This window comes from Trachinotus anak, unplaced genomic scaffold (genome assembly GCF_046630095.1).
Source record: "Trachinotus anak isolate AG129_WGS33_773 ecotype Australia unplaced genomic scaffold, CSIRO_AGI_Tana_v1 ptg000002l, whole genome shotgun sequence".
NCBI classification, from domain to species: domain Eukaryota; kingdom Metazoa; phylum Chordata; class Actinopteri; order Carangiformes; family Carangidae; genus Trachinotus; species Trachinotus anak.
Window position 1 is genome coordinate 7,390,626 of NW_027273853.1, and position 24,953 is coordinate 7,415,578.

At 43.3% G+C, this 24,953-nt stretch overlaps 1 protein-coding gene across 2 annotated transcripts in view; it reads right to left on the minus strand.

Moving 5' to 3' along the window:
- The window catches only part of wnt7bb (wingless-type MMTV integration site family, member 7Bb), a 31,712-nt gene extending 7,257 nt beyond the window's left edge, over nucleotides 1–24,455 (minus strand). Inside the window, exons 1-2 of one of the 2 annotated variants that reach the window (XM_071493231.1) lie at nucleotides 23,007–24,455; nucleotides 15,824–16,050 (exon numbers count right to left, since the gene is read on the minus strand). In XM_071493231.1, the coding sequence (XP_071349332.1) occupies nucleotides 15,824–16,050; nucleotides 23,007–23,077 (298 nt within the window). In that variant the 5' untranslated portion in view covers nucleotides 23,078–24,455. Of the gene's footprint in view, nucleotides 1–15,823; nucleotides 16,051–20,324; nucleotides 20,898–23,006 lie in introns of those variants that run through there. The other variant, XM_071493223.1, reaches the window with a different exon arrangement.
- Between the last annotated feature and the right edge of the window lie 498 nt (nucleotides 24,456–24,953).

The following is a 24,953-nucleotide window of genomic DNA, read 5'->3' on the forward strand; positions in this document are numbered from 1 at the left end:
AGTTTGAATTATTAGGTCTTGTGGAAACAACTTTACACTGCAGCTAATGGTTATATAGTATGATGATCACATTAACTGGTTTAATTCATAAAATAGTAAAAATTTCCCAGAGCCCAATGTGATGCCTTCAGATACTGTTCAAACGTATTCGCACATTGAATTTGCAGTAATTTAAAATGGGGAAAAGCTGCAAACCCTCTCACTAAAGACTGGAAACTGTTTGACATTTATCCTCCCTAATTGTTGTTGTTTAATTTTCTTTCAGTGGAATATCAGTGATGGATTCAAGATGAAAAGGACCATAGCACACATTTAGCCAAAAGGTTGATGACAATAACAATGCCATGCCATTCCCTTCTCATGCTCAATATCTCAGAGTCCTCCACTCCTCTCTTAATGGCCACGGAGGGAACCAGCTTAAAAGGCTTCTCCTGGTCTAAAACAGACTGTGGGTTATTACAACCCCAGTCTCCCTTCAACTGGCAGTAATCTGGAAGGGGCCGAGCAGCAGAAACAAGGCTAACCGCAGAGTGTTTCAGGGGGCCTTTTTAGCATTTGGAGAGGAATGTTTCCAAAGTCTTTTGATGTATGTTGTGTAATGTACTCGGTTGCAATTATTGGAATCTCTCTAGGTAAACTTATTCTGCACTTCAGAGAACCAGAAGCATGTTGCTGATATATTGTGTCTTCAGTAGCTACAAAGCTTGTCAGATCAGTTTGGCAACAAACATCACTGCTCATTGCAGCAGAATTGGGTGTGAAGAGCAAAAGATATTTCAAATCATCTGTGGTTAGAGATTCATCAGGCTGATTTAAGTATAGTAATAACAATAATTACTTTCAGTGAGCTCTGGTGAATATGAACGAGTTACTCATGCATTTTGCCTGCAACATGCTCAAACATGTCAGATGTGACAGATTTACAATATGTTTTCATAGGAGTAGAGTTTAAACAAATATATAAAACCTTCTGAGTGCAAAGGGAGCTACAACAGATTTGAATCTGGTGAAATCAGTAAATGTCATATCATGTAAACATTCAGTACCTACAATAAATACACTGTCAGATATTGCAGCCATACCCACGGTCATATCCACCATAAACAGAAATAATATCCTGAAATGACCAAACGAGGATGAGGCGTTTACATCTGCACCGGCAAAGTACAACAATAAAGTGGAAATTATATGGAAACATGACACAAAAAATGCCTCAGATTTGAGAGAAGAAACTACAGTATGTCCTCTGTCGTTTTGCCTGACCAAATAAACTCTAAACCATTTAGAAAGTTACTAGGTCCAAAATCTTTGCTTATTTTTACCTTATTTCACAGAAGCAGACTGTGCAGTCAGCTAGAGCCAAGGCTGCTAGTGTTAGCTGGAGCTTAGCCTAGCCTAGCCATGACTGCTTTGCAAAAAGCACAATAGTAAAATGTACTTATCTATTGGGGTGTATATGTGTACTAATTTCACTGAGCTTTTTTTTCAGGCTAGAAGAAGTTATTTGCATTAAGTGCTTCTAAATATACTGTTTATATGGAGTCATTTGCAGCTGTTTTCCATTTCATTTCCTCTTCTTACTTCAGAGGGACTTTTGCACCTCTTATTCTAGTCTCAGAAGCATTTTCTGAACTCTCAAAGACGTTTTCACCCAAAGCCACTGTTAATTTCCTATCCTGGCACTGGTGCTGCACAGCTAATACCACGGCCACAGGTTTGCCCGGTGGGGACTGACTCACAACCACTTGCTTCTCTGGTTTAGCAGCAGAGCTGTGCCCCGCCAGCTTGTGGTAACACTCTGCTGCCCCCACCTCACACACATGCACAAACAGAGACGCACAGCTGTAACATATGTGCATTCATACGCATAACACATGCACGCAAATACTCAGTCACCGGCCACATAATAAAAATACACAACACACTCACACACTACCCTCCACCCTCACACACATACACTGGTAAAAACACATTTGCACATCGAGACACAGAGCGTCACTGTAATGTTTAAAACAGGATAAAGGCAGTTTCCAGAGAAAGGGTGGTTCCCTGAGCCATAGATGCAGGCCCATTTCTGGGCCCATTGAGTTGTGCTGCTCATGGGGAAAATGATGATGATGGAGCTTGTACTGGATGTCACCCCCTGGTGGGTCTGGCACTGCCAAGGCTCAGCCTGGCCATAATGAAAGCCAATTACACAAGCCATGGAACTGTGGTGATCAAGACCCTCTTTTTACTTTGTGCAATGAACCAAGAAGACATCGGAAATCAGATTTTTAGCGCTTAAAATATATTGTACACTGGGCATAAATATCCATTTGGAGCATTCAGTCCAAATTATATTATATTATTTCTGATGATTCTTAAATCACAAACATAAAAAATAAAAAGTTATTCACTCCAAATAAATGTAATGAACCATAGTAAAACATATGTTAAGGTTAGATTTTAACAGAAAGCTACAGAAATCAAAGAGCCAAAGGTTTTGATCGTGCACTGAACAAAACAAATAACCACAACTAGGAAACTCCCTATTTCAACAACAATGCTGTTGTCTTGTGGATCCTGTGTGTGCACAATGACTGTGCTCCTGTGCCCTCGGGAAAGGAAGGCCCTGCTTTGCTGAACAGACGTGTGGTCGATGAAATGTGGAGGAGAAAAAGCACCCTTAACAGCAGCAGAAAGCCCTGAAGAAGCTGGCCCCAGAGTCCTGACAGCCCTCCAGGAGGAACCACCCTGGGATAGCCTCGCAAGCTGCCAGTGGAAAATTGGAGTGACCAGAAAAACCTCAATGAACTTGGAAACATCCAGGAGAGAAGAATGAGGGAATATTAAACCAGATGTCTAATGGAGTTTAGTGGCAAGTGTCTGCTACACTATCCAAGAAAGCAGGGAAGAAGAGGATCAGCCTTGCTTCGCTCTGAACAGGTACAGGAGTTCATAAACAAGCACAAAACATCCTGTTACATCTCTGCATCAGGGACTAAAACCGGAGATGTAGTGAAGACTACTGACTCAGTACGCTTTGGCCTTCACATTAGCTGACCACACCACTTTGGACACTTGCCCCTGCTGCGATGCCCGTCGTGTCTTCTGACCATCTGCCAAAGCTGGGACACAAAAAGAAGTCTCTGGATGTAGTGGCTTGCCGCTAAAGCGGCAATCTGTGTTTAGAGCCGGAGAAAGGCACACCGCTAGACAAATTTCACATGACACAGCGCAGGAGATTTACAACTGACGACACTACACAGGCCAAGCTGGTACGGTATAAGCTAGCTGATGTAGTAACACTACCGCTGACCTCAACCAGGCCTTCTTTTCTTCACCACTCACAAGCCAATGGTTAGACTTTACTGCTGACAAGGGAGGAAAGGGAAAAGATATACTGAAGAGACTTGGACAAGAGACTGGCCATGGAGGCGGCTGTCTAAAAATCAACTCAAGGTCAGTTTCGTAGTGTGTGTATTTAATTATGAGACACCAAAGGGACAACGACCTATTTAATTATATCTTTTGCCTCACTTGTTGTTAGCTATGTGTTAATGTTTAGTTTTTGGCACAAAGAAAGCTACTGACAACCAGTCAAATTTCGTGTTAATGTCAGCATACTTGGCCACAAAACTTGATTTTGATTCTGACAACTGAGGTTGCACAAGCACATAGGAAGGTCTGCAGTGAAGCATGCAGACACAGAGCGCTGCAGCACAGATACAACTTCATTACTGCAAAGGTGAGGAGGACTGGATAGAGTAAGAGGGTAGGAGAAGCCATTCAGCGCATGAAAAGGGCCGGAGAGAAGTAGTTCAGGCTGGAATACTGGTCGGGGTCTTGCCAAGCAACAGGAACACACACACACAGACTCACACATGCACACAAACACACACAGACCGGCAGAGCCCAGCAGTGCAGCTGAATGGCCTCTCCACACAAGCCAAGCCTGTTGGTGGAGCAGTGAAGGGGAAAGCTTTTTAAAGGCCCCCTCATCCCGGACATGCACTCACATCCCAGGGACACAGGAGGATTGGATTGCATAAGAAATTACATTTCAACAACACAACGATACACTGGAGTTTTAGAGCTTCGTATCCATTAAGCACAAGGACGTCCTGTCACGGACAAATGGTACCACAGTGAACAAAGGGAAAAGTGTCACCTGCTGGTGGCCAGGAGTCTTTGCACTTGTGTTGATGTGTGTTTATGAACTGGGCAAGAAAGATTTTTTTCATCCAGAGGACATGACCACTGCCACTCCCCCCAAAACTCACTTGCCACTTTGACTCAAGTACCAGATAACTATATTTTTAAATGAAATGGGAGATACCCAGAGTAGTTATCGCTGTTTAAAGTTTTGGAAGTTTTTCTTCCGTCCTCCTGTTCTTTCTGCTTTGCTGCACTTCCACCATCTGAATAAAATGAAAACACACAAGTCCCCACTTTTCATTAGAAAAAAAGAAAAACAAAACTCTATACAGTAAGATAAATTCAAAATATGACCAAAACATACCAGCAAAAACCTCTGCAAAGCAGTGAATCGAATAGAAATCCAGTATAGGTTTTCAGCACTGATCATAAGGGTAACTCTATGTTTATTCCATTAAAAGAGATATTTTTCCACACTGTGCATATACAATAAAATTATGACACCAAAGATACTGAAAACAAGCTCTAACCAAAGCCGACTCGGCGCTGAAACTGTGTCTCCAGGGCCCCATGGAAGGGGAAGAAAGCTGGAGGAAAATCCCTAGCTTTGTATACCAATCACTGAACTGACTAATGTGCTCTCTACTACTGTTTTCCGTTCCGCTTTATGTACCGTTGCTATGAACATATGCTCCCAGCAAATTATAGACAAAGTTGTGGTCCGTGAGGTTTGCAGCTCGAGGAATTAGCACAGCCGTGTTCCTGTACAATAAAATAATATTGTTTTACCAGAACTAGGCTCCACATTCTCAGTGTACTCACATCATGGAGCTGGGGAAGTGACACGCTTTGGCATAGCCGCTCACTGTAGGGTCTCCAGTTTGATTCATATAATAAGGAGGGCTTTGAGCAGTAAAGCTAAAACAATTATGAGGGTATTTAACGTTGCCGGTATTAAATGCTGAGAATCTAAGTAAGCTGCCTCCCAGGCATAGAAAATTGGGCTGGCAGAAAACATCTCAAAAGCATCCTTTTTCTTCCCTGATCTCCCCGAGGTGGAGATAAAGCTTTTTGACTGAATACCGAGACTTGCTAAAACAAGCACAAATCCTTCTTCCCACCCTTTCATCCTAATAATGAGACCAAATCAGGACCTCACCTGCTCAGATCTGGAAACATAGGCCTGTATGTGCTGTACGTGGTAATCATCAAGTTCATGTGAGGACAGTGTTGAGGATTTTCCTCAATTTCAATCCCATTTGACTTTGTTTCATCTTCAATGGAAACATATTTACTGAGATATATATCAATCCCACATCATATCATCGAAGATATCATTATCATCATCACTATAATCAGCCAGTCAAACATGCCGCTGATGACATGTTTCCTTTCTCATTACAAAAGAAACCTCCAGACCCAATATTTCCATATTCACTGATACTCATCAAACCCTCAAATGAAGCTCCAGGTCTCTTAACATCCTCTCCGTCCTACCAGTGTCTCTTTGACTCAAACCCACTAACTCTCCGTCTCTCCGCGCTCTCACCTACGTGGGCCAGTAGCTGTGTGATTGTTGGCACATGTAAATGTCCAGTGGCGGCCCTGCGTGTAGAGAATACAGTGATTGGCCTGGGATTGTGTGGAACAAAGCGCACTGTGAGATTACAGTTGATCCTCTCGCATCCTGTTTCCTCCTGCGTCTAGCAGCACTGGCAGACACAGACAGACGCAGATCCCACCGATAACACATCACTGCGGGGAGGGGAGGGGCGAATGATACACACACACTCATAGACACACACAGGGGCCCAAGGGTCAGGGCCCAGAATGACCCCAGGCCACGTCAGCAGACAGACAGTGGGTGGGCAGGAGAGAGAGAGAGAGAGAGAGAGAGAGAGAGAGAGGTGAGGGAAAGGAGAGGGACCCCAGCTCCTGACACACCCACACAGTCTGAGACAGAGACAGAGCTGATGAATGAACAAGGAAAAGGGGGCCTGGCGATGATAGCGCTGTTTGGTTGCGTAGGACGAAGAGGCCCCACCCTAGATATATACATATGCTGTGGGCAGGGGATGTGAGGCGAAATATTGGAAGAAGAAGAGTAAGCGATGACCTTTACCGAGCCATGATGACCACAGCCCACACACTATTGAACAACAAAGCATCAGACTCCCCTATCTGATAAAGTTAGGGGAAAGATCTGACACACTGACACACACACACACACACACACACAGATATACGACTGCTCTGTTTTCTCTGGACTCTCATGGAGGAGGGCAGAGAGGATTACGGCAACCCACATGATGATGGGCTGAAAAATAGGCCTTTTATCCACCACCGTTCCACCATAACACAATGCACGCGTCATTTCCACACTGTTATCCGCATGGTATCAAGTACTTGGCTGCCTGGGAATGAATCTGCAGTTTCGCTGGTGGCGGTTTGGCACTACGATGCATCAGAGATATTTTATCTGCTTGTGATACCAGCCACAATTTAGCCTCCTTTTGTGATAACGACAAATATTTACGTTTTTTTTAAATCTATATTGGATAACAGAATTGGGTGAATGAGTTGATAACCACAACTCTTGCCTGCAGTGTGCACAACAAGAAACACATCCCACGGAGGGAAAAACCGAGGCGGCAGTGAGATGATTGATGGTATTTTAGGAGAGTTCACCAGTGTCAAAGTATCCACTTGTGTGCTTTTGAGAAACCCCCAGTTTTGAAGAATGAGTTCTTCACTGTCTTTATTAAGCTAGTCCCGGGTATAACACCCGTTGCCAACTGACTAAGCTCATATGTCAAGCAGGGTAACATTGTTTTTTCAAGGCAGAATTTAACTGTGACGCTTCACTCCCTAATGATGATAGTGTTTAAAATACGGGAAGCAAAGAAATCTGTCACTATTTCTTTTTTTAAATTTTGATTAATCGGGTTCACAATGTAGGTGGCAACTGCTACACTACATGACTGACCTATTTGCTTTCAAGGAAAGAATGTTTATCCTGTAGCTGATATTTAACTTGAGCGTCTATTCTAAAGACCGCATCTCTACATGATTTAAAAGAGGTTTGATGAAAATGTTCAGCTGCTCGAAATTAATATTTCAGCTTGCATTTCCCCGTACTTTGTCAAAAATGAAGAAACAAAGCAGCAGTGGAACCACATGGTCATTTGAATAGATTTTCTTGTCCGTTTATTATTAGTCTTAGGTTGGACTGTGATGTTGTACTTGCATTCTGCGGGGATATGATTTCACCACAAATGACCATCAACTGATTCCGAGAAGGGGAAGGAGCTCCGCCAGTGCATTCATGATCTGTAAGTGTTCAGTTGTCCTCAAACTAGGAGCTTGTAGTCCAGTGCGCAAGAGGAGAGCTGCTTGATGTGGGGAAAATATAATTAATGGCTACCTCAAGCAATCAACAATGAACATTTATTACTGTTGTCATTTTTTAATTCCATCTGATTCTATGTATGGAATATATTTTTTTATTTACTGCAGTCTGTGATGTTGTAACGCCACTGTCTTCTCTGGAATGGCACCTAACTCCCCTGGCAGAGAAGGCAAACAATTGTTTAAGGAAAACTTGAATTTGCCACTCAAATAAGATGCAAAGCCATAAGTTTGATTTAAACCTGTGTGCTGAAAGAATACGTTGTTTTTCAAAATGGTGAAGACAGAAAAACCAAAATTCAGCGCAACTGTTGCTTCTGCCTTGCTGAAACTGACAGAAAAAAAGACTCCATAACTTTCAATCTTTAATAAATTCAGATTAAAAAAAAAAAAAAAAAAAAGGGTAGGGCATGTAAAACACTGAGCCAAACTCTAAAATCTTCTATCAACCACATCCTCTTTGCACTTACGTTTCCTCCTCCACTGTTCAACCTGGGAATACAAAGCCCAACCTCAGCACTGAGTTATGTCTGACTCTATATGCCTGTAGTGACCTTTCCCCTCCTCTGAGAGGGAGCTCTGCTCGACAGAGTCCCGCTTCCCCAGCTCCCTGATCAAGTATGTGCCTGTCCGGGAGTTCTTTCCACACAAGTGGTTTTCAGTGAACCTGCTGACTTAAACATCCTTTATCTGACTAGACGCTGGTTTGGCCCCTGCAGCCCCGCAGTCCTGGCAGGTGGATCGCCCACTGCCTTCACTACAGAGGGGAGGGGAGAGGGGCGAAAGAGAGACGAGGGAAGGACTGGCTGGGAGGATGGGGAAATACAGATATGAAAACACCCTCTATTCTCAAACGTCCTTTCAGCATAAGTCTCCACATTTTACCACATTTCTTATCCTGTTTGCTTGTTCTCATCCTAAGAGTTTCTAGTCATGTAGCACAGCTTCAGGCAACAACTCAGTGCCGATCTGAGGTAAATGAGAGTGAGAGCCAGCCAAAGAGATGACACTGAAGAGAAAGCAAAAGGGAGAGGGGTATGATGTAGGTCACAGAGGAAAACAGACCTTGCATCTTTTCTTAAAAGCCCTTTTGGTTTCAAAGCAACATTAATAAATAAAGTCTTGCCTGCAGTTCTTTAAAACCTTCCTTAAACAGCAGATAAATTCTAATAAAAAATTGGCACTGCTATGGGAAATAAACACAACAGTATCCCCTGTTCACCAAACAGCTCACCTGCTCAAGTGCTGCATCTATTCTTGTGCAATGAGCCAGAGGCAGCATGATTGAACTTTTGTAATATTTCACTGCCGCACAACAAGAAGCCTCTTTCAGATGAGAAGCATGAATCAGGACAGTGACAAACTGAATGGAAAGTCAAACAGAGTAACCAGAGCAGGCAGTTTTTATGACAAGGGGGCCAGTGTTGGCCTTTGATGCTGAGTGTAGCCGTTGAAAGGTGTCCATTTTCAAGGTCTAATCGCAGACATCAAGTGCACTGCAATTTGAACAGAGCTGTAAGGTGTTCATAAGCAGATCTTTTAAGTGAAGGGCATCTCTGTTACAGGGGGTTAGCCAGAGGAAGGTCGGATGGTACGCCATGTCAGTCAAAATATGTTATTAAAGTAGGAAAAAAAAAGTATAAATATATTGTGAATCTGAATCTACCACAGTTGAGACGTAGAATAAAGGCAACAGGAAAATAAGTGTTCATATAATATGTGTGTTAAAGTTGAGCCATGGGGCAAAGATCACTCGCTGGATCTAAAACACATCAACTTATTATGTGAGATGTGTAACAGAAACCACATGGGGCTTTCAATGCACTTCACGCGTGGGTGAACGCACTCAAATATGCATAATAAAAAGTGCATCAACAAATTACAGCCATGGGATCAGGCTTGACAGGAATATTTAAAATACAGTGATTCATCCAGAAACCAGGCCAGGGATTATGATTGGAGGATTGACCACGTTTGCCATTCTCATCCTGAACCCCAACACCCCCCCGCCCCCTCCCCTTCCCTCCTGACTCACTGATGGATCTGTCTCTAATTTTATTATTACTTCTTAATAGACTGCAACAAGCCACTCAATAACACCCATTTCTGTTAGCACAGGATAATTCGTTCCACATTTTTACAGACTGAAGGTACCAACTCATGCCAACACCAGAGCAGGGCAGACTGGGGAAGGCTGCTAAATCTGCTTTTGCAGAGGAAACAGAGATGCACTTAAATTGCAAGTTTCAAATCTCACTCCCGAGTTTATGGTGTTGTTCTCCAATTTGTCAGTTGGAGCATGATGACGAAGCCAACGCTCTTTGCTAAACTGAGAAAACTGTTGAGGGATAGAACTGCAACAAGAATAGGGATGCTTTCATTTTTCCATCAATCCATCTAACCTCAAGTCTTGTGTGCGGCAGAGTGTCAGGCAGCAGAGGAGGTGCCAGCAGCAGCAGCAGCAGCAGCAGCTATCTCCTCAAGTGAATACACTTTTCTGTTTACAGTAGAAGAGTGAAATAAATATCAAATGACCTGCCTTTGAAACTGAATCACCTCTGCTGAATGAAGATATCTTGGGCTCTGTAATGCTCAATAACCCAACTATTAATGTGTGTTCTCTTGGAAAGCAAATGTAATACCATGGAGCAGCTCCAGAACAGAAAGACTGCCTCCAAGAGCAGGCAGCACAGAGAGAATGCATTAGACTTGCGGTCGGCTGATCTTTAGCTCTTGAAAAAAAAAAAACGCCGACATCTCCTCCCTCCAGCACAAAACTAAGACTGGATCACAGAGCAGGGGGAAAGGTTTAGTGTTCATAATTTGGGGGATTTGAATCAAAAACTTAAATGGGAGCAGAGCGGGAATAGCTTTTCCCCTGTACTTGATTATGATGATGTGGGAATCTGCAGATTCGGAGAAGGGATTGGAACATTTTGTTGAAGGGGTGTATTCCATGATTTCATATGCCATGCTAAAGAATTCCATAATACATAAAGACATGGTCAAAAAACATGGATACATCTTCAATCATGAAAGACAAACACTGGAAAACTATCACAACCAAGGACGTCGCGTACAAGCTGATGGCAGCTTGAGGTTGTGGGAGAAAAAAAAAATTGCCCACTTTTCCACAGTGTGAAGCCTGCAGGTGAGAGCTGCAGTAGCTGTGGCGTCTCCCTCGATGATGGGATGGGACACTGATAAACTGAAAGAGCCCTGTCATATTTCATCTAATACACTTTCCACCCACAGGAGGGGAGCGCTTGAGCTCACTGCCTCAAGATGCAATAGCCAATCACACACCTGTATCCAGCAGCTTGTAGCTATTTAGCTCCATGCCACCAAAACAAATCGCTATGAATATGTTGAGAGAAAAAGGCTTAAAGTTAGTTGTGAAATGTGTATGAGTGGAGTCAGATACACACAGATACACAGAGTCAGAAATACAGTCAGAAAGTGTGTAGGTTGTTGCAGGATGATGGTGCAATACTCATCCACAAACAGTTCAGTTCAGTTGACTGTGATCCTGATCCTAACCTGTTTCCTGTGTGCGTGTAAGCATGAGGAGAGATATTGAAACAAGGATTACAATATGTAACCATTGTTCTAGTTCACACAGGATTCACCCTCAAAGGGGCAAAACTGAATCACTACACACCCTGCTATGACAGTAACAGAAAACATGCTGTTGCATGCTGCATGAGTAGCTGGACACCTGCACTGCCACTCCCCAGATAACCAGACTACTTACAGACAGTGCTCTTTGCGGTTTGACACAACCCTAATTGACAGTAGATCATTGTTGAGTGTTGTCCTGATAACAAAGGTGGTTATGGTGGGTGGCACAGCTGACACAAGCCAAGGCAACATATCTCTCATACCCTCAGGTCTCTTTTCAGTGCTGAGCACAACCCCGGAGGGAACGCTGAACACTTCAACCAGCAGTGACAACATCTGGACATGACACCATGAGCACTGCTAAACAATAACTGATAAATAAATAACTGGTTATGATATTTTTTTCGAATGAACCTAACTGCTGAGACATGTTGGACAAGTCAGTATCACTAGACCCAGTTTTCTGAAAGTGAGAGGTCAGGGTATTTAAATTACTAACCACACTGTCTCCTGTAAATATCCTTCTGCATTACAATAGTTGCGCAGACTTTCAGGCTGGCAATGCAGATGATTATAATGAACCGTTCAGGAGATTTCACCCTTTCCTTTTCCAAATAAATGAATCAACAATCATGATTTGTTTGGTCACCTGCTGATCCTCCTTCATGTTCTGACTACATCAGTCAAATATTATAATAATCTATAGGAAGAATGGTCAAAGCATCCAAACACTGAGACCTTTGTGCCATCCCGACAATGATCCCATTATCACCAGGGACCGAGAACTCTGTGATAACTTTTTCCTTTCTGATTCTGTCAAGTCCCAAAACATACTGCAGCTGTAATCATGAGATCGGTAATCCAATTTCACAACTTTATCGAGCAACATATCAGCAGCTGCCTCACACTGACAGACCTGTGCAAGCTGAAGAGGAAGCTCAGAGGAGATTTGTCCTGTTTCATGTGTCCAGAAAGACACAGTTCAGTTCAATTCAATACAACATTATTTTTCTGTGCAACTGATGTTTTAGTCACTAAATGAAGTTATTGTTCATCTCTGAATGTTTGGCTTGATTGTTACCACAATTTATCAATAACACATTTATTACACAATGATATATGGTGTGAATGGATGTGTTCTTGTTTAAATCTGTCATTGACTTGAGCTCATTTTGTTTTTTAATAGTTACTGGTGCTTTTAGCCCCCAAGTCTTTTTTTTCATGTGGCTACAAAACGAACCTCTTTAGGACTTGTGTAGCCTTCTGAAACCATGAACACACATCCTGAACACAAAACCAGTGCACAAGCCTCTGTGTGGACAGTTTACCGACCCCATGGACAAAGAGCTGCTGTGTGCGCCTCGGTGCAGCCATGGGTTCCACCAAATATGCCAAGAGTGTCAAGACACACAAACGATGTAACATTAATCTCCTTTCTGCCCCCGTGGAGAGGAGGAATAAATCCATTCACTTTAAGGAGCTGCATCAGTGTCACAGGGCACAAAGCTTGGTGCAGGAAATTTGCTCATTCAAGAAGAGGCACAATTTCTTACCGTTTTTGCTACTGAGAAAAGAGCAACAATGCAGAGGGAGATTACACGGCCACAATGACACACATAAAATGTTACAACTTGTAGTCCAAAGCTGAGAAGCAACTTTAACTTGTGCTGACAGATTTGCTCTGCGGTAAGCCTAAAAACATTTCCCTTTAATCTGTGCAGTGTAGCTTTCTTTTCCGGTATATTACCTGTGTGTGTAACATGAAATCTGAGATCTGTGGTGATTATGATGTAGAACAAAAATAAGAAAACAAAAAAAAAAAAGTCTTTCTAAATCTGCCATGGGAACCCTGAGTGAAATCAAGTTCCACATTGGTCTAAGAGAAGACGTCATTGGATATTTTATTGAGAAGGCCACCAAGTCCCATCATTATTGGACAATCATGGCAGGCCCAGTAGTCATCGCTCTCTGACCAGAACTGGACACCAACAGTGATGTGCTCAGCGTGGGCACACGCAGCAATTATTTGCTCAGATCTACTATGGAAACCAAACAAGAAGAGCAAAAGGCGAGCATGACATTCAAATGACGCCATTACTGAATGGGGAGGAGATGTTGCATCATGAACCGAAAAGTGGAAAGCCCCCCCCCCCCCCCACGTAGGGTTGGATGGCTTCAACCCGATTGAGCTCATACAGTACATGTGACTTTGCATGTACATCAAATACATAAAGATGAGTGACAATGCTTTCAAAGCCACACTAGAGAACATGAACCCTGTGAATTAGAATGACTACATTTTTGAATTTTGTACTACAGAGTACTTTAGGTAAACAGTATAATACATAAAAATACAAACATCAATCCTAAAAAGAAAAAAATGCAAAGTAGACACACAGATGCTTCCAATGAACCAGTGCTTAATATCATTCCTAAATCTCTACGCCCTTTAAAACGGGCATGAAAGAACAGACCAGAAAGGAGGAGATGTTGAGTGTTGAGGAAAACAACATGAGCTCCATTACAAAAAGAAAGCACCACATTCACAACAAAGTAAAAATGCTTTTGGAGAGGGAGCTGGAGCTAATTCAGCTACTCCTTAGGAGGAGTGATTGTTAACAGAGCCACTGGATTAAATGCACAGCCCAACCACAACGTAATGGCAACAAAGTATCTTCTAAATGAAAGGAAATATATAAAAGTCCCTGTAAAACAAAAGCGATGCAAGAGAGGTTTTGCAGAACGCCAAGTTTCTCAAACAAAAGCATCGTAAATGTAAATGTTTGTCTGCTTTAGGTCTTTTTCTGCATGTATGTGCACACTCTCATGAACCAGCCAGGCGAGGACACAACCAATTTAGCCCGATTAACAACAGATGTGTCCAGCTATTTCAGTTCGACAAGCGTTCTCTGCAATAACACCATTAGTTGTCTCCTCATTTGCGATATCATTTTTCAACCATACGTTTTCCCCATCAGGGCTCCAGTGCCTTTCGGTAGCTTTTCCATAACTCTGGCATAGCCAGCAACGGTCGGCATGCTGCTAACCAACAGGCTCGCTGATGTAGAACCTACATCAACAGAAACCAGAGCGCGCTGGAGAAATACAACATTGTCAATTGAAATGAGGACAACTAAGATGGTTCTGGAATCAGCAGTATATGAAGTCCTCTTGAGCAATGCCAACGCAAATGGTTATACAATGGAGAGTCAAAGAGACTGTGTGTTGCTGGTTTGAGTTTTGACTGTGTGATGTGTGCAGTTTGGGTTTGGCTTGTGAAGAGCCATATTTCATGGGGTTCAGAGGGTCGGGGGCTGGTACCACATTTTTGATACTCTGCTTGTACTGTTTCTGCAAACGGAGACAATGGGATGGCTCGAAAAGACGCATTATGTAACTCGCTTTTCCTTTTTGATCGGAAAGTCGCTGGGATTATCACTGTCAGCTTCATCATCATCACCAAATCGCTGTCAGTGATCACAGGCTGCAGCTTTGCATCCCGCACACACACACACACACACACACACACACACAAAATCCAAGCTGTAATCTCTTTTTTGTAATGTGCACAAACAGAAACTTGTGTAGATCTATCACTGATAACATTAGTTATTTCGAAGCAATGACCATATCACTTACACAGCATTCCTACCCTTATCCTCATGAATCATCAAAATTGCCCTTGAATTACCCCGCAAGTAGCTTCAAAGTTTTAAAAGAATCCTGATTCTACACTGAACAACAGTGTGTTGTATATTCTGGTGTTGGTTTATTCCAGCTGTAAATAGCTCTAACTGAGGACATATTCAAACTTAAAATGCCATTTTTATAGGCTTCTTGCGCATCATGTACCTTTAGTTCAGCGTGACATGTTTGGTATTTTGGGAAGCTTTGGGATTTTCAGTTCCATATAAAATAACATCTGAAGAGCAAATCAACCGCGAAAAGTGGGAGAGTGGCCCGGAGCCCTGCAGTCAGAGAGCCCAAAACTCTGGGTTCACTGCATGTTGATTGGTATTTGGTATTTTGATTGATTGCAAATTTGTTAGAGAATTTGCACCACTAAAATATTATATCAATCAAGCTGAGGCCTATATTATTACATATTTCTGTGGACCCCTGTTGTGTCAAAGTCTGTTTTTAAGATCAGATTTAACTACAATATTTAACTATTTCAGTTGATTTTTTTTTTTTGCTCACATGGTGCATATCCCTAAGATGTGTTTAATTACATTACCACCAACCTAATTGGCTTATGGAAATAGTGGAATAGGTTAAACTGGCTGAGTCCAAGAGTTTACACAAAGCTCTGCAACGTAACATACATTCATTATGATCTATCCAGCAGAGTGGAAGTTAACCCTAAATCCAAGAATTACCTCAAAACTAACCATAGAATGTAGATAATGTACATGAAGCTAAATTCAACTAAACTAAGCTAACTAAAAAAAGGTTCGACGCTGATTGTAACTTGCTCATTAAAGAAGTGAGAAGTGGAAGCAATTACATCTCTTTGCAAAAAACATCCTCACTTTTAACAGCTAAACCTCAAAAAGGTTCCCACGAGGGGCAGCAATACAGGAGCACACATACACAAATACCCCCACAAGCGCACACTGTGACTTTTCCCTTCTGTGATAGAACCCAGACTGACCTACTCGCAGCTCCTGCCCGAAGACTGTCCTTTCTCCCAGCGCCGAACAGTTCCAGCGTCCATATCGGAACTGGTACTGACACTCATTGATGCCCATCTGGGCGCCTTCACCCACAACAATGATGGCGTCCGGGCGGCTCTGGCAGATGGCCCGCTGGCGAGGTGCCAGCCCGGGAATCTTGTTGCAGATGATGTTGGCACCCAGAGCCACCACCGAGGACAGGGCCCTGCAAAACAGTAAGAGAAACACACCGCCACACGTGCACGTGAGCATTCGTACTCAACCGTCGACAGGGACACAAACACGTATCGTACGTATGAACACACATGCATGCATGGTTGCAGACACAGGCACACACAAACACAGACTCAGTTAGAACTTCTGGAGGATGGTCAGACTGACTCACTTATGTGAGACTCTCCAGAACAGGATTCAATTCAACCAGTGATTGATGCACGTTCCGTACTGAAGTGAAAGCTGTGCTGCATGAAAGTACGGCTTTTTTAATGGATTAGAGGTGAATGAAAAACCTGAAAACTTAATCCAACATAAAGCACAAAAAACACACACCGGGAAACTTGCTAAAAAAGCTGAGAGAGAGAAAACAAGATGCTTATTTGACTACTGACAATGCCATTCCACATTGGTTTGGATGGTGGGAGTTTGAGTAATGAGTTGGGGTTTTCGGGTTAATTGTTAGGTAACATCGTGGCATGAAGAGTTGCCAGACTTGACTCTTACGCAAATACAGTATGTACACTTGCTCAGCGTCTTGTGATGCAGATGCAGGGTTCATTTTTTTAACCAAATGTCACACAAAATATTATTCCTTATGATTTGTGTAATTATGTGTTTGAAACCTTTTCGGGGTGTAAAGTGCTGCCTATAAATTTCATGAGAGACTCGCCTTTGCTTTAGCCACATCCTAAGACTGGTTTGCATGGAAAATATGTAAGGTTTTCAACACTGGTCGAGTATTAATGTGCTGTATAGTAAATGGCACAGCTCCTTCTCAGCTCTCCTCAGGGAGACTTCATCACATCTGATCACTCCATGTGATAATATCAAAACACATGTTAGAGATGGTTTTGTGACCGCTGAGAAAGCCAAAACAGATTACAGCTAAACAAAGCGCTGACTTTCTCCACAGCTCTGTTTATAACCCTTGAAACCATGTAGATACATACTTTTCAAACATGTCAGGGACAGGGAGCCATAAATGAGCGCAGAGGCATACGCCAGCTTTGAAGTATGACGTCGGCCTCCAAAGGCTTCACCGCAAACGGGGCAAACTAACGCAGGCGAGTTGTGCGTCAGCGAGAAGTGATGGCGGCGTAAGAGGGGTGAAAAGGAAGACTGGGGGGAGGAAGAGAAACACAGACTCTGATCTCTGCGGATTCAAAGACGTGATCGCTGATTAGAAATCTTTCTTGGACAACCACGTTCCCTTCCCTTCGCCACACAGACAGAAAAGCAGAAATCTCCATTTCAAACACATCAGTTCAACTGCAGCGAGGCGCATATCTGTTACCAAACTCTCTGGTCCTGTCGCTGCAGTCAGGGGCAGCGTACTACGGTGCTGTTGTGTTTACACTGTTGATTTTGCAAACCCTGCTTCAAGAGTTACCTCTGTTTTTGAAAAAAGAGAACCACAGGTAAGATGTTAACGGGACAAAATTCACTTGACACTGTTGGTAACTTCTGAAATGTACTCAAGCCTGCAGCTGCTCTCAGACCCTCTCTGCTCTCTCTGCTGTTAAACAGGCCTGAACTCCTCTGACCCTCTGTGACCCTCTGCTGTATATGTGGTTGTTCATGGCAACGATGACATCCAGTCCATACAAGCCGAAAGGTCAGGCTCATTAAGACAAGTAATGCACAACAGGAGAAATTCACTTTCTTGCATAATGAGCGTCAAAGGGCGAATAGAACTGGTCTGTTTATATAAATCCACTCATTTACATCACAGATATTTCAGTCCCCTGCTTAAAATCTAACACAACGGCACATTGATATTTTCACATCAGTAGTAGCCTACACTCTTGGCTCTTTCTCGTGTCATTCACCTGCTAATTCACAGAGTCTACCATGGGCAACCCAAACCATCAGACAACACCAAACAGGGAATTCCAGAGCTAAGCTTTTAAATCCCTGCATCATCAAAGTGCACAAATGCGATTCTGTTTGCTTAGCGTATACTCTGTGTGTTCGCCGGCGGCTTGGGGACAGCTCGCCCACGGTCGCACAGATCTCCCATCAGATAGAGCATCAACAACAGAAACTCACACTGCACACACTAATGTCACAGGACCGGCCTGCACTGACGCTGCAGCAGTAGTTAATGAACATCAAGCTTATGCAACACACGGGGTTTGACTGGCTGTATCATACAGAGTGTGCTGCAGAGTGTGCGTTTGATTTCTGAAGAGAGATGAGCTGAGTTTTTTGGGGGGAAATTTCTACGCCACAGATGGCATGATTTTTTGATTTTTTTTCTAAAACTGCAGGTAGTCCTCTCAGATTTAGGGGTGTTGGGTTTTGCATTCAAAATTCCTATGTTTTTACGTCGATCAATCATCAGTAAACAAGAGCATCAACATGCACAGCTTCACCTCTGCACTTTTGAGATTGTTCTTGACAGAACATGGGTTTTGTCTGTTTTATGTTAATTGCAAAAAGAAAGGAAAAACTCCTCCAGCATTAAATCTCAGACGAGCACAACAGACAACAAGTTTGTTTCTTTGGAAAAACTTCAATCTGAACCAGTGTCAGCAGCGAAGGAGCTCACAGATTTTTTTTTTTCAAATGGCAGGGTAGCACGGCTTTAAGAGAAACTATAGTCTATGTCATGGCATACAGTGTGCTCACAGCCACCTACTCCATCACATGGAACACTTTGAACCTAACTGACACACTATTAAGCTCCCAGGCATGCATCTTCCACCGAGGAATGCACTCACAAAAATGCCTGAGACACAACTCAACACAAGTCAAGGGAACAAATGCTCTATTTTTTTTTTTTTTTTTTTTTTTTTTTTTTTTCAGGAGCAGGAAATTAACTGTTATTTTATTGTTGGACGTGATTTTCTTCCTTTTGCTGCTAATTTACAAACACAAGCTCTTAAGGTGAGCAGTGTACTGAAGCTGTTTCATTCATAACAAAATCCTGTTTACGTCTGTTTTTAACTGCTGCAGCTGCAGTTGCGCACTGGTGAGGCCGGAGTGATGTTAACAAAACAGAGTGGAAGCGCTCAGATTATTGCCACTGGAACATTAGGCGTGAAATTCCTTGATATTGGTGTGTGAGGTGAGCAGTGGCCCAAAAGCTCCACATGAACGGATCCTCTTGCCACCCACACATTTTACAGCTTATCACGTCAAAAGGCTGTCTGTGCAGTTTTGAGGAAGGGGCAATACATTATTTTGTATCACATATTAATTGTTCTCCTCAGTTTTGTGGCTAACGCTCAACAGAAAAACACACATGAATAATCCAAACAAACAACAGTGTGCAGCTTTAATCTGCAAGCCATCGCTGTACTTAGCAGTGGAGCCCACTTTTCACTGACAACCAGAAAAACCACATCTATTTCAGCATCAGGTTTGGGGTCTCCGGGCAGCAAAGGAAGGAGCGAGGGAGCATGGGTGAGTGATTACATTGAAAGCTTTAAGGAAGCCAGTTTTCTCCTGCAAGAGCAATTCTCATTGAATTCATAGCCGCAGCGCATTACGGTGTCAATCACACGCATGTTGCAGGGAGACGTGTTTAAGATGTGGCTTCAGACGATAACATCGAAAATGCTGAGAAGTGACCGGAGAGGAGGCAACACACAGAGCCCATCTCTCAGCTGCTCTGACAGGTTAACCGCCCGCGTTGTGTTCACTTCTCCTCACGGGGGGAAAAAAGACAGAATCTCAGCATCCAATTGTCTTGAACATCTCTGCCACTCTGTGGCCAAAATGAATCCGTGTAGCAGTCACCCAGACGTTTTTGTTTTTCTGATCTTACCAAATGTTTGCAAGTACGGCAGCTTAAACACAGACCACCACTGCCCACTCACGGGAAAACGCTCCCCCGCCTGCCCACGGCGCATTAGCGCCTTCAGGCTTTCGCCTAATTAGTTTGTTCCCACGTGGATCGTTTTCCCCCGGCGACGTTTCCACGGATGAGCGCCCTCTGAGAGATTCCACGCGTGTATAACATTAGAAAGTGCGTGAAACGCATTGTAGCATTCAATTCAATTCACTGACAGTTGCACGTCTGTTCCGCCTGCTCCCGTTAGTTTAATGGCACAATATAAACAACTTGAGCTGAGTCTCCAATCTGTGGACGCGGAAAACTAAAGGAAATTCATCTCACACCCGGCGTGTAAAGGCTAAAGGAGAGGGGAGATACAGTCCGACACAGGAGCGGAACCACAGCCGCGCGTCTTTGTGCCGCTGAGGATGAGCGCCTCTCTTTGAAGTGAATTAAGGAGCCGTTAATTGGCTGAAACTTACAGGTAGCTGCCACTCGTCAGGATCAGGAAGATCTGTGGGTAGTAGACTGACAGCAGTACACTGCGCGACGAGAAGATGATCATGATGACATTGAGCAAATGGCCACGTTCGGACTGACTGAGAAGGCGCGGACAGGATGAAAAAAACAAAACAAAACAAAACAAAACAAAAAAAAAAGCTTAATTCACGGCTTTAAGTCCCTTTTCGCACAAAATCAAAAAAGAGGTGCTGCGCGTCTCCGTGTCTTTGGTGCGGCGGCTCTACGCAGCTCCAAGCTCCCAGGGCCGTGTGTGCGCTGAGATTGGCTCTGTCATCTCTCAGCGGCGGAGGCTGTTACACAGTACTGTGGGTTCCCGAGCCGGAATGATGATGGTTTTAGGGATTTTGCATGGCAGAAAAGTGCCTCTCTCCACTCTCATGAGAGTCGTGCCTGCCATTGGGCAGGGAGAGACACTGCTATCCGCCCACTTTGCCACAACGGGACAATAGGGTGACACTGATCCGATCCTCGTTGGACGTGCAGGAGGTTTCATTCATCATCATCACCCCCCCCCACACCACCCCACCCCACCCCACCTTCCCTCCACCCCCCTCCTCCTCCTCCTCCTCCACCACCACCACCACCAGCCCACCATCCAGCCAAAAATAAACAAACATAGACGCTGGGCTGTTTGAGCCTCACACCATCATCACAGCTCCAGGTATTAAAAAATAAAAAATAAAAATCAGCACATTTCTTTGTCAGGATGAGACGTTCACAATCAACAACTTGGTGTCACATTAACGCACAGAAGTCTTTATAATACGACAGAAATGATTCTCGTCACATTCCTGCATATGCGACTATGTGAGAGTGATTGTGAAAATAATTTCTCTTATCTCAGTAGGCTATAATATTGTTACAATATTCTTACAGTATATACAGTAGGTATTATATCCTGTGGTAGCAAGTGCTCCTATAATATCTCTTTAGAGACATAAAGCATGTTGTGGTCCTCAAACGGCTCTCACTGACCTGATTACATCCTGTGGTGTGACTATAATATCGCTATAGGCGTCTACAGCATTTCTGCTGTCTGCTGCGCTCTGATGGTGTTTGATACTCATTTTGTGACCCTGTTGCTGTAAAGTTGTATAATAATTTACTCAAATTGCAGCACTGCTTAAAAAAAAAAAAAAAAACTATGTAAAGGTGAAGGTATAAAAATAGCCCGAGCCTGGATCTGTGCAGGGAAATAAAATACTTGTGGAGATTTGGTCGCAGGGCTGAGTGAGTGGAGAGCTTTTATCGCCTCAGCATCGTGACTCTCACTCAACACCTGCAGGCTCCAGCCATTGTAAATGAAGAGGGTACCATGAAAGATTTAGCCAGGGGGGAGGGAAAAAAAGGATGGAAGGAATGAGCTAAATGCTCGGGCTTAGTAAACACGGAGATAGGTGAACACCCTCCCACCACCACCACCACCCACCCACCATATTGGAGCTACTGTCATGTGATATGAACATCTGCGGAACTTGAAGTCAGTTACACGCTTCACTCCACTTGAGGTTCTCGCAGGGAGGGCTGACACTCTTCTGTTTGATTCACTGCTGCTGCAGGAGCATACAGTGGAATATGGAACAACAGGCTTATCGTGGTATCCATGGATTTTATCATTTTTATTTTATCAAGAGGGAAAAAAATGGGGTGTAGCCTATCACCTGTTTATATTTCAGTGAATAACTCCTGGTTGTTTCATGCGCATGGCTGCAGTTACTCCACAGAGAAAACGCAGTGGTGCATGAGAGGCTGCGCAGTAAACAACTACTGATGAATACTCTGTGACTTGTGTTGATTTGGCGCAGTTTACCCTGCAGCGCCTCATCATTTGTCAGGTATGGACTGTTGCATACTTGCCTCCAACTAAGCCACCAGGGCTTACTATAGCTTCATGTATAGTTCAGATACAGTCCCAGTTTCAGGGAGTCACCATCAAGAATAGGTATGTTTTCATTTTACTCTCCACCACAAGCGTTTCACAACTAAACATAACTAAACGTGCAGAGCGTGAAATGCCAAACAATCAAAAAACTCCCTGCATGATTGTCATGATTTCAGTGTGGGGCTCCTGATATGATCGGGTTTGAGAAGTGCTGCTGTAGGGACTGCGGAGAGTAGGAAGGGACTGAAGTCCTTCTGTGTTTATACATCAAGGTGAAGTATTGCAAAACAGGTAAAAACTCCGTCTGGGCAATGGAATGTGGAAATACAACTCAGTCTGCCGCTATTAATGAAGGTATGCAGGGGTGAGCTGGATCTGGAGCAGAGACAGCGGCTCAAATTATCTTGTGCGACAAAGGAGCAGGACTCTCCTGAGGTGAACTTAATATCCCTCTGACAGCGAATACGAATCGATCATGTTGTCTGTTGGCATGAGACCTGATCTGCAGCTTTTACGCACAACACATTAAGGTGCAGGCGTCTGAATGTAATGATTAAAATCTTCTTCTTTGTTTTTTTAAATACACCTGCTGAAAACTGTTTTTTTTTTTTTTTTAAATAACATGGTTCTTTAATCGGGGGTCAGAGGGCACTCGATGCTTTCCTGTAAAAGAGTTTATTCGTCGGAGTGTCGCAATGGGTTTGATACTCAGGTTTGCGCATGTGAGTCTACGCATGAATCACAGGTAATAAAAACTCACCCAAGTCTGAGGTAGATGATGCCAAAACACAGGAACACGTAGAGACTCCGCTTTCGGAGGGGTTTGTGCATGGTCGTTCCCACTTTGTCCAGAGGCCATGCACTGTAACATGAAGTGGTCACACTTTCCCGTTCACATTGGCAGGTTTCCTAACCCTTCCAGATGCACGTATACCGCCTGTTTTCCGCGACATCAAGCTGAAGCGCTTTTGAAATCTTCGACCGTGTGAAATCCATGGTCCAGCGGCACAGGTGAGATGCTGATGTCGACCTGAAAGGTGGCTAACAACTCCAAAATGAAACTCGAGAGAGGGTCGGACTTGAAAGGTGAATGAGTTCTTGGAGGAAGTACCTCCTACTCGTCCTTACTTTCACGGTAGAATCTAATTAACAATTCCCATTTCCTGCGCCTTGCAGGTAGAAAGGAAAAAGAGCCGATTTGCCCTCACCGCAGCGCCCTGCCGGCCTGTGCACTTCGCTTTGTTTAAACCCTTTTTGCGCGTCGCTCGCTGTCTCTATTCTTTGAAGACACCTTCAGCTCAGTCCATGTTTCTGACTTACAACAGCCAGGTACTCTAATACAGGTAACACAAAAGGGCTACACGCCTCCTCCTCCTCCTCCAGCATGGATATGCAGGGAATGGGACGGGCTTCCAGACTGCGCTCAACACGTGTAGTTGTTGTACAGAAAACTAAAAGGAACCAAGTGAAATGGCCTTTTATAGGCCTGTATCCCAGGCTCAGCTGGTGCTTGTCGCTTGCAACATTTGGTATTGCCCCACCAGTGTGGGCTCCCCGGATGGGCCCAGCCACAACAGTAAGCCCCATAAAGTCAAACAGACGAGGAACGGCTTTCCATGTGTGTGTGAATAAAAATGACTTTTGCATGACTAATAATGACCAATAATAAGGAACTGGCGTCATGATAACGATGTGTCAGGGAGGCTCTGTCAGTCACTTTGATTAACAGTGCAATGCATGAGCAAAACAACATAAACAAAACATCAATATGTCCCATTACTTTGGCTTAAGTCTGGGTGATGTGAATTTTGAGCAGATGTTCAGACTCCAGAGTCAAGTCCTTTGGGAGCTATTATTTGACTAAGATGACTCCCTCTGGTGGCAACAAGACACTGCTGAACTCAGGGACAGGGAGACAAACCTTCACTGTGATGGGGGACAACATCAAGACAGAAATCCAGACTGCAGATTTAACCCTGACTGAGGATTTAAGAATTTATTTATGTGTGAAATGAAACGAAGGGGAAGCTTCAGAAGAAGATGATGCAATGGAATTCATTGCTTTTTTTCTCCATCCTGTCACTTTGAATTAAAATCACCCTCTTGATATTTTGTAATAAGTGTTTTTGTGCAACTGCTTCACATTTAAGTGTAATTGTAGGAGTCTACTGATTGACAGACCAATAGTTTTATTTACATTTTGAATTCCACTACATTTCTGGAGTTAAGGGCGAGAAAGTTTAATATTGTGTGAAGTGTTCTTTTGATAAAGGCAACTTTGGTCTTCAATTTTACCTGACCTTTCTTTTTTAATCAACACAACTTACATGTGTTGGAACAGGGTGACTCTTGTTTTTAGGCTTCAATTCACAAGTCTTTTTTCATTTTTTTTTTTTTTAAATCAAAATTTCACTTAAGTTGTAGAGTTAATGAGGAAAAAGTCTAATATTGTTTGACAAATGTAACGACAGTTGCTATTTTGACCAGGTGACCATAGTCATATTAACCTTACCCCCTTTTTTTAATGACACAACTTCAGTGTCATTAGAAAAATGCATTTCTCTGCAGCAAACACTGCTCTGTCTGCTTTGCCATGACTATAAGGAACCCCTTCCTCTTCTCTCTAAATGTCATATAGGCTTTGCACAGTTTCTTAAAAGAACACTCGAACCTTCAGCTCAGTATATTTCCAACAAACTGCATGAAA